The following is a 15,587-nucleotide window of genomic DNA, read 5'->3' as shown; positions in this document are numbered from 1 at the left end:
TGCAACACATCACAGACTACAAGCAGGGGAGCAGGGGGGTCTCAAACAGCCAACCCTCACTGCCAGATGAGCTGAATGAATTCTACGCCCGCTTCGAGGTCCTCAACACCAACCAACAGAGAGGGGTTCTGACCACGGAGCGCACGCACGACCCACCACTCACTGTGACAACAGCAGAGGTACGTACAGTTCTGACGAGAACAAACCCACGGAAGGCAGCTGGCCCAGACAACATCCCTGGCCGGGCCCTCAGGGTGTGTTCATCAGAGCTGGCTGACATATACAACTTGTCACTAGCACAAGCTGTTGTGCCCACCTGCTTCAAGACCACCACCATCGTGCCCCTGCCAAAGAAAAACACTGACCTGTCTGAATGACTATCGCCCCGTTGCACTCACCCCAATAGTGATGAAGTGCTTCAAGAGGATAGTCATGTCACACATCAAGAAGACCATCCCAGACACACTGGACCCTCTACAGTTTGCCTACCGGCAGAACCGGTCCACTGAGGATGCAGTCAACACCGTCATACACACCACCCTCACCCACTTGGAGGGCAAGGACACCTATGCCAGGCTATTATTCATCGACGACAGCTCTGCTTTTAACACGGTCATCCCACAAAAACTCACTGCTAAACTCCTCACTGTTGGTCTGACACCGGCTCTCTGTGACTGGGTGCTGAACTTTCTCACAAACCGGCCCCAGTCAGTCAGAGTCGGCAACCAGACATCCGGCACAAAGGTTCTCAGCACAGGGACCCCCCAAGGCTGCGTGCTGAGCCCCCTGGTGTACACCCTCTTCACACACGACTGTGTGGCCTCCCAGAACAACACCAGTATCATCAAGTTTGCAGATGATACTACGGTTGTCGGACTTATCGCCGGGGGAGCTGAGGCCGCGTACAGAAGGGAGGTAACAGAACTAGTGGCCTGGTGTCAGGATAATAATCTCTCCTTGAACACAGACAAGACCAAGGAGAGGATTATTGACCCACAGAGAAGAAGTGCACAGTACACATCTCTGTACATAGGGGAGACAGAGGTGGACAGGGTGAAAACCTTTAAATTCCTCGGGACCCACATCAGCGAGGACCTCACCTGGGATCACAACACCCAACAAACAATAAAGAAAGCCCAGCAGCGACTGTACTTCCTAAGAAGGCTGAGAAAATTTGGCATGCCACCCAAAATTCTCAGCAACTTCAATAGAAGTACGATTGAGAGTGTCCTTACCAGCTCAATCCCGGTCTGGTATGGAAACTGCACTGCTAAGGACAGGAAGGCACTCCAGCGAGTGATTAAAACTGCTCAGTACATATCAGGAGCAGCCTTACCCTCACTGCAGGACATGTACTCTACCAGGGCCACCAGGAGAGCACACATCATAAAGGACAGTACACAGTCTTTTCAGCCTCTTACCATCAGGCAGACGATACAGGAGAATGAAATCCAGGACTACGAGACTGACAAACAGTTTCTACCCACAGGCCATCAGGCTTGTTAATGCTAACTTGTGAATGCTAGCTCCCCCAGCTACCCCACCCCCTTTTTACTTTTATCTTTTGAACAAAAGACAGCTACCCTTACCACCCCCGAACTGTGAACCATTACTGTAGACACGTTTCACCTTTGATCACTAAGAGGAAGAAGAAGAAGAAGACTTACCCAAGATGGCGACCACGATGTCGTCCTTGAGGATCTCTATGGATCCTCTGGACAGGAAGTAGAGGGCGGTAAGGACGTCTCCAGAGTGGACCAGGGTGTCTCCAGGAGGAGCGTGGGTGGTCTTGAAGTGCATGGCCAGAGCTCTCAGGCAGCCTTTGCTGGCTCCTTGGAACACCTTGCAGTTGTGCAGCAGGTTGTTGTTCAGGTGCAGGCAGATGTCAGCTTGCAGGCATTCTGGGAAGCCCTTCAGCACCTGCCAGGGGGCGGAGCCAACAGCTCAGTCCAGCACTCAAGTACTACACACTTCTACACACCTGCCAGGGGGCGGAGCCAACAGCTCAGTCCAGCACTCAAGTACTACACACTTCTACACACCTGCCAGGGGGCGGAGCCAACAGCTCAGTCCAGCACTCAAATACTACACGCTTCTACACACCTGCTAGGGGGCGGAGCCAACAGCTCAGTCCAGCACTCAAGTACTACACACTTCTAGTACGCACTGTGTATTTTACTGAGAAGATACTTAGGAGTACTACACACTTCTAGTACGCACTGTGTATTTTACTCAGAAGATATTTAAGAATACTACACACTTCCAGTACACACTGTGTATTTTACTGAGAAGATATTTAGGAATACTACACACTTCTAGTACACACTGTGTATTTTACTGAGAAGATATTTAAAAATACTACACACTTCAAGTACTTACTGTATATTTTAGTGAGGCAGTACAAGAAGATATTTAGGAGTACTACACACTTCAAGTACTTACTGTATATTTTAGTGAGGCAGTACAAGAAGATATTTAGGAGTACTACACACTTGTAGTACTTACTGTATATTTTACTGAGGCAGTACAAGAAGATATTTAGGAGTACTACACACTTCTAGTACTTACTGTATATTTTACTGAGGCAGTACAAGAAGATATTTACTACACACTTCATGTACTTGTAGTCAAATGTCATGTATATTTTAGTGAGGCAGTATATTTAGAAGTACTGACTGGTTGGGGGAGGGTGTGTTGGGAGAGGGTGTGTTGGGGGAGGGTGGGTTGGTAGAGGGTGTGTGGGGGGAGGGTGTATTGGTGGTGTTGGGGGAGGGTGTGTTGGGGGAGGGTGTGTTGGGGTAGGGTGTGATGGGAGAGGGTGTGTTGAGGGAGGGTATGTTGGGAGAGGGTGTATTGGGGGAGGGTGTGGTGTTGGGGGAGGGTGTATTGGGGGAGGGTGTTTAGGGGAGGGTGTATAGGGAGAGGGTGTGTTGGGGAGGGTGTTTAGGTGGAGGGTGTGTTGGGGGAGGGTGTATTGGGTGAGGGTGTATTGGTGGTGTTGGGAGAGGGTGTGTTGGTAGAGGGTGTGTTGGGGGAGGGTGGGTTGGTAGAGGGTGTGTGGGGGGAGGGTGTATTGGTGGTGTTGGGGGAGGGTGTGTTGGGGTAGGGTGTGATGGGAGAGGGTGTGTTGAGGGAGGGTATGTTGGGAGAGGGTGTATTGGGGGAGGGTGTGGTGTTGGGGGAGGGTGTATTGGGGGAGGGTGTTTAGGGGAGGGTGTATAGGGAGAGGGTGTGTTGGGGAGGGTGTTTAGGTGGAGGGTGTGTTGGGGGAGGGTGTATTGGGTGAGGGTGTATTGGTGGTGTTGGGAGAGGGTGTGTTGGGTGAGGGTGTGTTGGGAGGGTGTATTGGGTGAGGGTGTATTGGGTGAGGGTGTATTGGTGGTGTTGGGGGAGGGTGTGTTGGGAGAGGTTGTATTGGAGGAGGATGTGTTGGTAGAAGGTGTGTTGGGGAGGGTGTGTTGGGGAGAGTCTGTTGGGAGGGTGTTTAGGTGGAGGGTGTGTTGGGGACGGTGTATTGGGTGAGGGTGTTTTGGGTGAGGGTGTACTGGGTGAAGTGTGTTGGGGAGGGTGTATTGGGGGACGGTGTATTGGTGGTGTTGGGGGAGTGTGTATTGGGGGACGGTGTATTGGTGGTGTTGGGGGAGGGTGTATTGGGGGAGGGTGTATTGGGTGAGGGTTTATTGGGGGGGGGGTGTTGGGTGAGGGTGTACTGGGTGAAGGTGTATTGGGGGTGTGTGTTGGGTGAGGGTGTATTGGGGGAGGGTGTTTAGGGTGAGGGTGTACTGGGTGAGGGTGTTTAGTGGGAGGGTGTATTGGGTGAGGGTGTGTGTGACCCACTTGCACAGAAATCCTCACCTCCTGCCAGGTGGTGATGTCCAGATGTGTAGCAGACAAGAGAGAAAAGGGTGAGGGTTAGTTAAGTTGAGTCATGGTTGCCATGACGACAATGCCTTCCCGCTCTGCGTACCGTGTTCATGTCAATGCCGTTGGTGTAGGCCCAGGAGTGCTGGAAGTATTCCTCCAGTCTCTGCCTCAGAGGGTTGGGGATCTGATGGAAGCGAATGAACTCTTTGACACGTAACATCTGGGCGTGGTAGCGAGCCGTGCCCGAGTACAACCTCTGGATGATGGCCGACACGTTGCCGAAGATGCTGGCGTACATCAGGGCTGCAAATATACACATACATGTTGGAGTACTATGTACACATACAAATACTTGCACCACATATACACTTACTGTATAAGTTGGAGTATTATGTACACGACAAATACTTGCACCACATATACACTTACAGTATATGTTGGAGTACTGTGTACACGTACACATACTTGCACCACATGTACAAATATATGTTGGAGTACTGCCATAATCCCACATTGTACAAATACTTATACCACATATACAAATATATGTTGGAGTACTGCCATAATACCACATTGTATAAATACTTGCACCAAATATACAAATATATGTTGGAGTACTGCCATAATCAGACACTGTACAAATACTTGCACCAAATATAAAAATACTTGCACCAAATAATAAAATACTTGTACTAAATACACAAATACTTGCACCAAATATACAAATACTCACAACAAATATAAAAATGTTTGCACCAAATATAAAAATACTCGCACCAAATATACAAATACTTGCACCGAATATAAAAATGCTTGCACCAAATATAAAAACACTTGCACCAAATATAAAAATACTTGCACCAAATATAAAAATACTTGTACCAAAAATACAAATACTTGCACCAAATCCAAAAATACACATTGTAGTACTGCCATAATCAGACACTGTACAAATACTTGCACCAAATATAAAAATACTTGCACCAAATAATAAAATACTTGTACTAAATATACAAATACTTGCACCAAATATAAAAATACTCACAAAAAATATAAAAATGCTTGCACCAAATAAAAAATACTCGCACCAAATATACAAATACTTGCACCGAATATAAAAATGCTTGCACCAAATATAAAAATACTTGCACCAAATATAACAATACTTGCACCAAATATAAAAATAATTGTACCAAATATAAAAATACTTGTACCAAATATAAAAATACTTGCACCAAATATAAAAATACTTGCACCAAATCCAAAAATACACAATGTAGTACTGCCATAATCAGACATTGTACAAATACTTGCACCAAATATAAAAATACTTGCACCAAATAATAAAATACTTGTACTAAATTTACAAATACTTGCACCAAATATAAAAATACTCACAACAAATATAAAAATGCTTGCACCAAATGTAAAAATACTCGCACCAAATATACAAATACTTGCACCGAATATAAAAATGCTTGCACCAAATATAAAAATACTTGCACCAAATATAACAATACTTGCACCAAATATAAAAATACTTGTACCAAATATTATATACTTGCACCAAATATAAAAATACTTGCACCAAAAATACAAATACTTGCACCAAATCCAAAAATACACATTGTAGTACTGCCATAATCAGACATTGTACAAATACTTGCACCAAATATAGAAATACCTGCACCAATATACAAATACTTGCACCAAATATAGAAATACTTGCACCAAATATAGAAATACTTGCACCAAATATAAAAATACTTGCACCAAATATAAAAATATTTGCACCAAATAAAAAAAATACTTGTAATAAATATACAAATACTTGCACCAAATATCAAAATACTTGTATCAAATATAAAAATACTTGCACCAAATATAAAAATACTTGCACCAAAAATACAAATACTTGCACCAAATCCAAAAATACACATTGTAGTACTGCCATTATCAGACATTGTACAAATACTTGCACCAAATATAGAAATACCTGCACCAATATACAAATACTTGCAACAAATATAGAAATACTTGCACCAGATATAGAAATACTTGCACCAAATATAAAAATACTTGCACCAAATATAAAAATATTTGCACCAAATAAAAAAAATACTTGTAATAAATATACAAATACTTGCACCAAATATCAAAATACTTGTACCAAATACAAAAATACACATTGTAGTACTGCCATATTCAGACATTATACAAATACTTGCACCAAATATACACATACTTGCAGCAAATACAAAAATACACATTGTAGTACTGCCATAATCAGACATTGTAAAAAATACTTCCACCAAATATAGAAATACTTGCACCAAATACAAAAATACACATTGTAGTACTGCCATGACCTGACATTGTACAAATACTTGCAGCAAATACAGATTGTAGTACTGGCATAAGGGGAGAAATACTCACAGCCAATCAGCATGACGCAGATGGAAAAGATCTTCTCGGAGTTTGTGTTGGGGGAAACATTTCCAAAGCCCACGCTGGTCAGACTGCTGAAGGTGAAGTAGAGCGCCGTCACGTACTTGTCCTTGATGGACGGCCCCGAGTTGGCGTCGCTGTAGTTGTAGCGCTTCCCGATGGACACGCCCAGGTTGTCCAGCCAGCCGATCTTGTGCTCCAGGTAGGGCTTCTCCACGTTGCCGATGGCGTACCAGATGCAGGCCAGCCAGTGGGCGATGAGGGCGAAGATGCACATCAGCAGCATCAGCACCGCCGCCCCGTACTCCGAGTAGCGGTCCAGCTTCCTGGCCACCCGCACCAGCCGCAGCAGCCTGGCCGTCTTCAGCAGTCCGATCAGGGTGGTGGTCTGCAATCGTAATAGTAATAGTATTAGTACTAGTAGTAGTACTGGCCACCCGCACCAGCCTCAGCAGCCTGGCCGTCTTCAGCAGTCCGATCAGGGTGGTGGTCTAGAATAGTAATAGTAATAGTATTAGTACTAGTAGTAGTACTGGCCACCCGCACCAGCCTCAGCAGCAGATGACGAGGTCACATGTTGTTCATCCCCCGCTGTAGTAGTAGTACTAATACTAGTTCTAGTGGTAGTCCTCCCCGTATTAAAGGGTGTACCTCAGGGTTGTATACTAGGTCCAATGTAGTTTTCCATCTGTGATAATGTGTTGCGTGCTGTGTTCCATTCTAAAGCAGATGACGAGGTCACATGTTGTTCATCCCCCGCTGTAGTAGTAGTACTAATAGTAGTTCTAGTGGTAGTCCTTCCCGTATTAAAGGGTGTACCTCAGGGTTGCATACTAGGTCCAATGTAGTTTTCCATCTATGTAAATCATGTCTGTGACAATGTGTTGGATGCTGTGTTCCATTCTAAAGCAGATGACGAGGTCACATGTTGTTCGTCCCCCGCGGTAGCGCAAACCTTTGAGCTCCTGCCGTCTGCTTTTGATGTTGTTCCGTGCCAGCTGACTCAGCTGAGACTACAGACATCTAAGGTGGTGTCATTTTCAAATGGCAAACGACCGCCAGTGAACATTCCAGAAATGTCAACCGCTGATAAGGTTGAAGTCACGACATTTAAGGACTCGGGGATTGTTATTGATAGTTATTGAAGTTAGGAAACGCTTGATTCTGACCACTTTTTATGCCTTTGCTAGACTATGGAGACTTGATTTTTAGAAATGCACTTTCCTCTTATTAGAAAAAACTGTATCGTGTATATCATCATGCCTTAGGTTTTAGTACTGCTTGTGGCAACCTGGTGCACCATTGCACTTTATATGCAAATATCAACTGTCAGTCTTTGTCAGTACGCAGGTTTTCTCCATGGGTGGTTTTTATCCCTTCTTGGTGGGGTTCCCCCTTAGTTACCTTCTTTTATGTGTACAGAGTCCAGTCGCTACAGTTATAAGGTCACATGACATCCTTAGAATGTTGGTTCCTAGGGCCAACGCAAGTCTCGGTAAAAAAAAAAAAAAGCCTTCATATTTGCAGCTCCATGGTCATGGAATGAAATGCAAAAAGATCTGAGGTTACCTGAACTCATCACTTTGGGGGAATTTTAAAGGATGAAGAAGCTGTTTCTATTGAGTACTGTGTAGTTGATACTGTTACGTGATTGGCTGTTATTGCTCAGTGACACTCTCTGTTTCCTGTTCCCAAATTGCGAGTAAACTTCATGAAACGAATCTTGCTTTGAAAAAATTCTGGTTTCTTCTGACCAAAAAATAGAAATATAAATCGAATATTTTGTCAAACGCATTTTATATTGACGTCTATGGCGATATATGTTGATATGGTATTATCGGCCCGGCCCTAGGGTATTTCCCTCGTTTCACATAAACGGACTTTGACACCTATGGCCTAGAAGATCCAGCTGACGTCTCTTGTGTGGCGTGAGAATCAACACAGTACACAGTAACACAGTACACAGTAACACAGTACACTGTAACACAGTAAACAGTAACACAGTACACAGTAACACAGTACACTGTAACACAGTAAACAGTAACACAGTACACAGTACACAGTACACAAAGTATGAAAGATGCAGTATGATGCAAACATACTCAGCTGAAATGCATCGTCAGGATTTGTACTTCTGCTTCCGGCTCGTTTTCACTTCCACAACAATCTGATCCACTTTCTTTGTTTTGTGTGTGCCTCTTTTACACTATTTGGACTACACTACTAGTACTCCACTACTAGTACTACTAGTACTCCACAAATAATACTACACTACTAGTACAACTTGTACTACTAGTACTACTAGTACCCCACTTCTAATAGACCACTACTAGTACTACCAGTATTCCACTACTAGTACTACCAGTATTCCACTACTAGTACTACCAGTATTCCACTACTAGTACTACCAGTACTACTAATATGACTAGTACTACACTACTAATACACCACTAATATTACTGCTAGTACTCCACCGCTAGTACTCCACTACCAGTACTACTAGTGCTGCTAGTACTCAACTACTAGTACTCCACTACTAGTACCACTAGCACTACTAGTAATCCACTACTAATATGCCACTACTCACACTACTAGTACTCCACTACTAGTAATACTATCCATCCATCCATTTTCTACCGCTTATCCCTTTTGGGGTCGCGGGGGGTACTGGAGCCTATCTCAGCTACAATCGGGCGGAAGGCGGGGTACACCCTGGACAAGTCGCCACCTCGTCGCAGGGCCAACTAGTAATACTAGTACTACTAATATTCTAAAATGCTAAGCCGGTACTAATAGGGACTGTTTATAGACCCCCTAATCAGAGTGATTTCTATGGGGCTTTGGAAGAATGCTTGGCGGGGACAGACAACATGGAGAAAATTATAACTGGGGATCTGAACACAGATATTCAACGCAAAGATGCGCCTGTCTTCAGATCCTTCAGCAAGTTTTGTAATCTGCACGGTCTTTCCCAGCTAATAGCGCTACCCACAAGGGTGTGTGATTCCACCCAATCAACCATAGATCTCATTCTCACTTCAGACCGGCCTAAAATAAAAAATAGTGGGGTCATGATCTGTGGTCTTAGCGACCACTATCTGACCTTCTGCACCCGTAAAATAGCTAAACCTAAAGCCAATGGCCACATAACAGCCCAATCCAGATCCCTCAAAAAATACTCCAATGACAATTTCAATTTAAAATTAGATGAGTGGGACTGGTCCCCTGTGCTCGCGAGCAACCTGGTCGATGTCGCTTGGGATCGCTTCAAAACGGCGTTCCTAAAGATACTAAATGACATGGCTCCCGTGAAAACAGTCAGGATCAAAGCCCGCTCGGAACCATGGATGAATCCGGACCTATTAGCTGCCATAAAAGACAGAGACAGGAAATACTCTGAATACCAAAAATGTAAAACAGAAGTAGATAAACAACCCAATAATATCAACCTCAAATTACTCCTTTCAACTCTCAAAAAGCAATGCAATAAATTAAGAAATAAGTCAACCAACCTGACTAAATCCTTAAAAAAAAATTACATTAATGACAAAATAGAGGAAAACACGAATAAGCCACGTGAGCTCTGGAAAATTCTCAACAACCAGCTTCCTGGTTGCAGCCAGAAACTTAAAACAAGACTCACCAACATCAGCATCAAGGAGGGTGACTCCCTCATTACAGACAAAATGGAGGTAGCTAGCAGACTTAACGCCTTTTTCACCAGCATAGCTGCAACTCTTGTCAACAAGCTGTCCCACCACTCTGGTCGCTTTGGTGTAGAACACATTAAAGCCTTCTACAGAAAGCTAGGAGTATCCAACAATGATTTCAAATTAGAAATGGTCACAGCTGATGAGGTGTTTAAAAAATTGAGCGCGCTCCACCCTAACAAGGCCACCGGCCTTGATAATATTCCCTCCAGATTCCTCAGGGACTCTGCCTCCATCATTGCCCCGATCATCACGCACATAATAAACCTATCAATTACACAAGGCCAAGTACCAAAAGATTTTAAGATAGCAAGAGTAACTCCCCTCTTTAAAAAAGTAAGCAAATTGGAACCTGGCAACTACCGACCCGTTTCTATTCTCAGCTCCATTTCGAAAGTAATGGAGAAAATAGTTTATGAACAGGTCGATAGTTACCTTGCCACTAATAAACTCATGTACAAATTCCAATCCGGCTTCAGAACTAACCACTCCACTGACACATGCCTTCTCTATCTGAGCGACCACATAAAACATGAGGTGGATGCGGGCAAATACTGCGGCATGGTCATGCTGGACCTTCAGAAGGCCTTTGACACCGTTAACCACGCTATACTGTTGGATAAGCTCAGAGCAATCGGATTTAACAAAACCTCTTGGAGCTGGATGCAGTCTTACTTGGAGGGGAGGGAGCAGGTGGTAGAGGTGAACGGCACCGTGTCCCCCCCCCTCTCGGTGAGCTGTGGAGTCCCCCAAGGCAGTATATTGGGACCTTTACTGTTCCTAATATACATAAACGACATGTCATCGGCATGTGACTGTGAATTGTTTTTGTTTGCGGATGACTCTGCCCTGCTGGTATCCGGCAAGGACAAGTCACAGGTGGAGAAAATCCTCAGTGCTGAGCTCTGTAGAACCTGCACCTGGCTCACTGACAACAAGCTATCCATCCACTTGGGTAAAACAGAATCCATCCTGTTTGGGTCCCACATCAAACTTAAGAGAGTCAATCACTTCACCATAAAAGTAGGTGACAGTGTCATCACCAGGAAAGATGAGGTCACCTACCTAGGTTCCATTCTAGAGGCTAACCTTTCCTGTGATAAAATGGCAACCAAGGTAATCAAAAAGGTTAACCAACGAACGAGATTTCTCTACAGAATTTCCTCTCTGGTCAACAAAAGCACCTTGAGGATTCTGGCGGGAACTCTCGTTCAACCCTTTTTCGATTACGCATGCACCTCCTGGTACCCTAGCACCTCCAAAACCCTCAAATCTAAACTCCAAACATCTCAGAACAAGCTAGTCAGGTTACTTCTAGACCTCCACCCCAGATCCCACCTCACTCCTACCCACTTCTCTAAAGTGGGCTGGCTCAAGGTGGAGGACAGAGTTAAACAACTTGCACTGAGCCTAGTCTATAAAATCCGCTACACCTCCCTGATACCGAAGTACATGTCAAACTACTTCCTTAACGTAAATGACCGCCATAACCACAACACCAGGGGGTGCTCCACTAACCACGTTAAACCCAGATTCCGAACTAACAAAGGTCTTAACTCATTCTCTTTCTATGCCACATCAATGTGGAATGCGCTCCCAACAGGTATAAAAGAAAGGGCATCTCTATCCTCCTTCAAAACCGCTATAAAAGTTCACCTCCAGGCAGCTACAACCCTAAACTAACACCCTCCCCGGATTGCTAATAATCAAATGTAAACAATCAAATGCAGATTCTTTTTCTTATGCCTTCTGATCTCTCTCTCTCTCTCTCTCTCTCTCTCTATGTCCACTACTTGATGTCCATATCCCCACCCCCCACCCCCCCCCCTCCACACTCCTGATTGTAAATAATGTAAATAATTCAATGTGATTATCTTGTGTGATGACTGTATTATGATGATAGTATATATGATAGTATATATCTGTATCATGAATCAATTTAAGTGGACCCCGACTTAAACAAGTTGAAAAACTTATTCGGGTGTTACCATTTAGTGGTCAATTGTACGGAATATGTACTTCACTGTGCAACCTACTAATAAAAGTCTCAATCAATCAATCAAACCAGTAGTACTGCTAGTACTACACCACTAGTACTACCTTACTGCTACTACTACTACTGCATTATTAGTACTACTAGTATTCCACTACTAGTACTTGCAGTACTCCATAGTGAAGCATGGTGAAGTAAATGCTAGTTGAACATTCTATCTGCTGGAATTATGCAATCAAATATCCTAGTACTACTGTTACTCCACTACTAGTAGTACTAGTATTTCACTACTAGTACTCCATAGTGAAGCCTGGTGAAGTGACTGCAAGTTGAACATTCTCTCTGCAGGAGTTATGCAATCAAATATCCTAGTACTACTACTACTCCACTACTAGTAGTACTATTACTCCTAGTAATCCATAGTGAAGCCTGGTGAAGTGACTGCTAGTTGAACATTCTCTCTGCAGGAGTTATGCAATCAAATGTCTGCAGAGTTGTGCCTGTAAGCCTGCATTGGGGGAATAGTCCACACGGGACGTTCATGCAGGGACAAACTCCTGCTCCAGCACTGGAAATAACACTCAGCTGCTGAACAACAACAACTCAAACACTTACTGACTCTCAATGAAGAAAACAATTACATTGCTATTGGAACAGAAAAAAGATGCTAAAACTAACGTTGTGTACTTGTACTGTATGTTGTTATATCACATGGTGTACTGTATGTTGTTACATCACATTGTGTACTGTATGTTGTTACATCACATTATGTGTACTGTATGTTGTTACATCACATTATGTGTACTGTATGTTGTTACATCACATTATGTGTACTGTATGTTGTTACATCACATTATGTATACTGTATGTTGTTATATCACATGGTGTACTGTATGTTGTTACATCACATTATGTGTACTGTATGTTGTTATATCACATGGTGTACTGTATGTTGTTACATCACATTATGTGTACTGTATGTTGTTATATCACATGGTGTACTGTATGTTGTTACATCACATTATGTGTACTGTATGTTGTTATATCACATGGTGTACTGTATGTTGTTACATCACATTATGTGTACTGTATGTTGTTATATCACATGGTGTACTGTATGTTGTTACATCACATTGTGTACTGTATGTTGTTACATCACATTATGTGTACTGTATGTTGTTATATCACATGGTGTACTGTATGTTGTTACATCACATTATGTGTACTGTATGTTGTTACATCACATTGTGTACTGTATGTTGTTACATCACATTATGTACTGTATGTTGTTACATCACATTGTGTGTACTGTATGTTGTTACATCACATTGTGTACTGTATGTTGTTATATCACATGGTGTACTGTATGTTGTTACATCACATTATGTGTACTGTATGTTGTTATATCACATGGTGTACTGTATGTTGTTACATCACATTATGTGTACTGTATGTTGTTACATCACATTGTGTACTGTATGTTGTTACATCACATTATGTACTGTATGTTGTTACATCACATTGTGTACTGTATGTTGTTATATCACATTGTGTACTGTATGTTGTTACATCACATTATGTATACTGTATGTTGTTACATCACATTATGTACTGTATGTTGTTACATCACATTGTGTACTGTATGTTGTTACATCACATTGTGTACTGTATGTTGTTACATCACATTATGTACTGTATGTTGTTACATCACATTGTGTACTGTATGTTGTTATATCACATTGTGTACTGTATGTTGTTACATCACATTATGTGTACTGTATGTTGTTACATCACATTGTGTGTACTGTATGTTGTTACATCATATTATGTGTACTGTATGTTGTTACATCACATTATGTGTACTGTATGTTGTTACATCACATTATGTACTGTATGTTGTTACATCACATGATGTGTACTGTATGTTGTTACATCACATTGTGTGTACTGTATGTTGTTACATCATATTATGTGTACTGTATGTTGTTACATCACATTATGTGTACTGTATGTTGTTACATCACATGATGTGTACTGTATGTTACATCACATTGTGTGTACTGTATGTTGTTACATCATATTATGTGTACTGTATGTTGTTACATCACATTATGTGTACTGTATGTTGTTACATCACATTATGTGTACTGTATGTTGTTACATCACATTATGTGTACTGTATGTTGTTACATCACATTATGTATACTGTATGTTGTCACAGTAAACATGATGTCATTATTTAGGAGGGAAAGTAGAGTGGCGTGGTGAAAGAAGATGATTACGGCAGATCATGTTTGGTGTCATGGCGTCCTCACAGAAGTGGATCCACATCCATCAGCGCGGCCTGGCAGCCATCCGAGCATCCAGCATCCAGCATCCAGCATCCAACATCTGCATGTAAGCTGCCCGCCCTCACATAAATGCATCAATGATTGCCGCTTGCTAAGCCATTAATCCGCAAATGCATTCCACAATGAGCACCATTGAAAAAAAAAAACATGCAATTTGAAGTAATCCTCTCAGAGCCCAGACAGAGACACTAAGTATAGTGACCTGGTCCATGGTCCATGGTCCATGGTCCATGGCCTATGGACCATGTCTGGACTGGTAAAGGATGATGCTGCAGGGAGGGAACGTGCAGGAACATATGTAGTAATAATATACCATAATACTACACATATGCAGTAATAATATACCATAATACTACACATATGCAGTAATAATATACCATAACACTACACATATGCAGTAATAATATACCATAATACTACACATATGCAGTAATAATATACCATAACACTACACATATGCAGTAATAATATACCATAATACTACACATATGCAGTAATAATATACCATAATACTACACATATGCAGTAATAATATACCATAATACTACACATATGCAGTAATAATATACCATAATACTACACATATGCAGTAATAATATACCATAACACTACACATATGCAGTAATAATATACCATAATACTACACATATGCAGTAATCCATCCATCCATCTGCTTTCGCTTATCTGAGGTCGGGTCGCGGGGGCAGCAGCCTAAGCAGGGAAACCCAGACTTCCCTCTCCCCAGCCACTTGGTCCAGCTCTTCCCGGGGGATCCCGAGGCGTTCCCAGGCCAGCCGGGAGTAATATTCTTCCCAACGTGTCCTGGGTCTTCCCCGTGGCCTCCTACCGGTTGGAAGTGCCCTAAACACCTCCCTAGGGAGGCGTTCGGGTGGCATCCTGACCAGATGCCCGAACCACCTCGTCTGGCTCCTCTCCATGTGGAGGAGCAGTGGCTTTACTTTGAGCTCCCCCCGGATGACAGAGCTTCTCACCCTATCTCTAAGGGAGAGACCCGCCACCCGGCGGAGGAAACTCATTTGGGCCGCTTGTACCCGTGATCTTGTCCTTTCGGTCATAAACCAAAGCTCATGACCATAGGTGAGGATGGGAACGTAGATCGACCGGTAAATTGAGAGCTTTGCCTTCCGGTTTAGCTCCTTCTTCACCACAACGGATCGATACATCGTCCGCATTACTGAAGACGCCGCACCGATCCGCCTG

At 43.0% G+C, this 15,587-nt stretch overlaps 1 protein-coding gene across 1 annotated transcript in view; it reads right to left on the bottom strand.

The window, feature by feature from the left end:
• The window catches only part of LOC133664320 (potassium voltage-gated channel subfamily H member 7-like), a 57,544-nt gene that overhangs the window by 14,476 nt on the left and 27,481 nt on the right, over nt 1-15,587 (bottom strand). Inside the window, exons 5-7 of the mRNA XM_062068826.1 lie at nt 6,301-6,700; nt 3,967-4,167; nt 1,668-1,922 (exon numbers count right to left, since the gene is read on the bottom strand). Of these exons, the coding sequence (XP_061924810.1) occupies nt 1,668-1,922; nt 3,967-4,167; nt 6,301-6,700 (856 nt within the window). The remainder of the gene's footprint in view (nt 1-1,667; nt 1,923-3,966; nt 4,168-6,300; nt 6,701-15,587) is intronic.

The sequence above is a fragment of the Entelurus aequoreus genome, linkage group LG14, assembly GCF_033978785.1.
Source record: "Entelurus aequoreus isolate RoL-2023_Sb linkage group LG14, RoL_Eaeq_v1.1, whole genome shotgun sequence".
NCBI lineage: Eukaryota > Metazoa > Chordata > Actinopteri > Syngnathiformes > Syngnathidae > Entelurus > Entelurus aequoreus.
The sequence above is the reverse complement of the archived record's forward strand: the minus strand, read 5'-3'. Positions and strand labels throughout refer to the sequence as shown.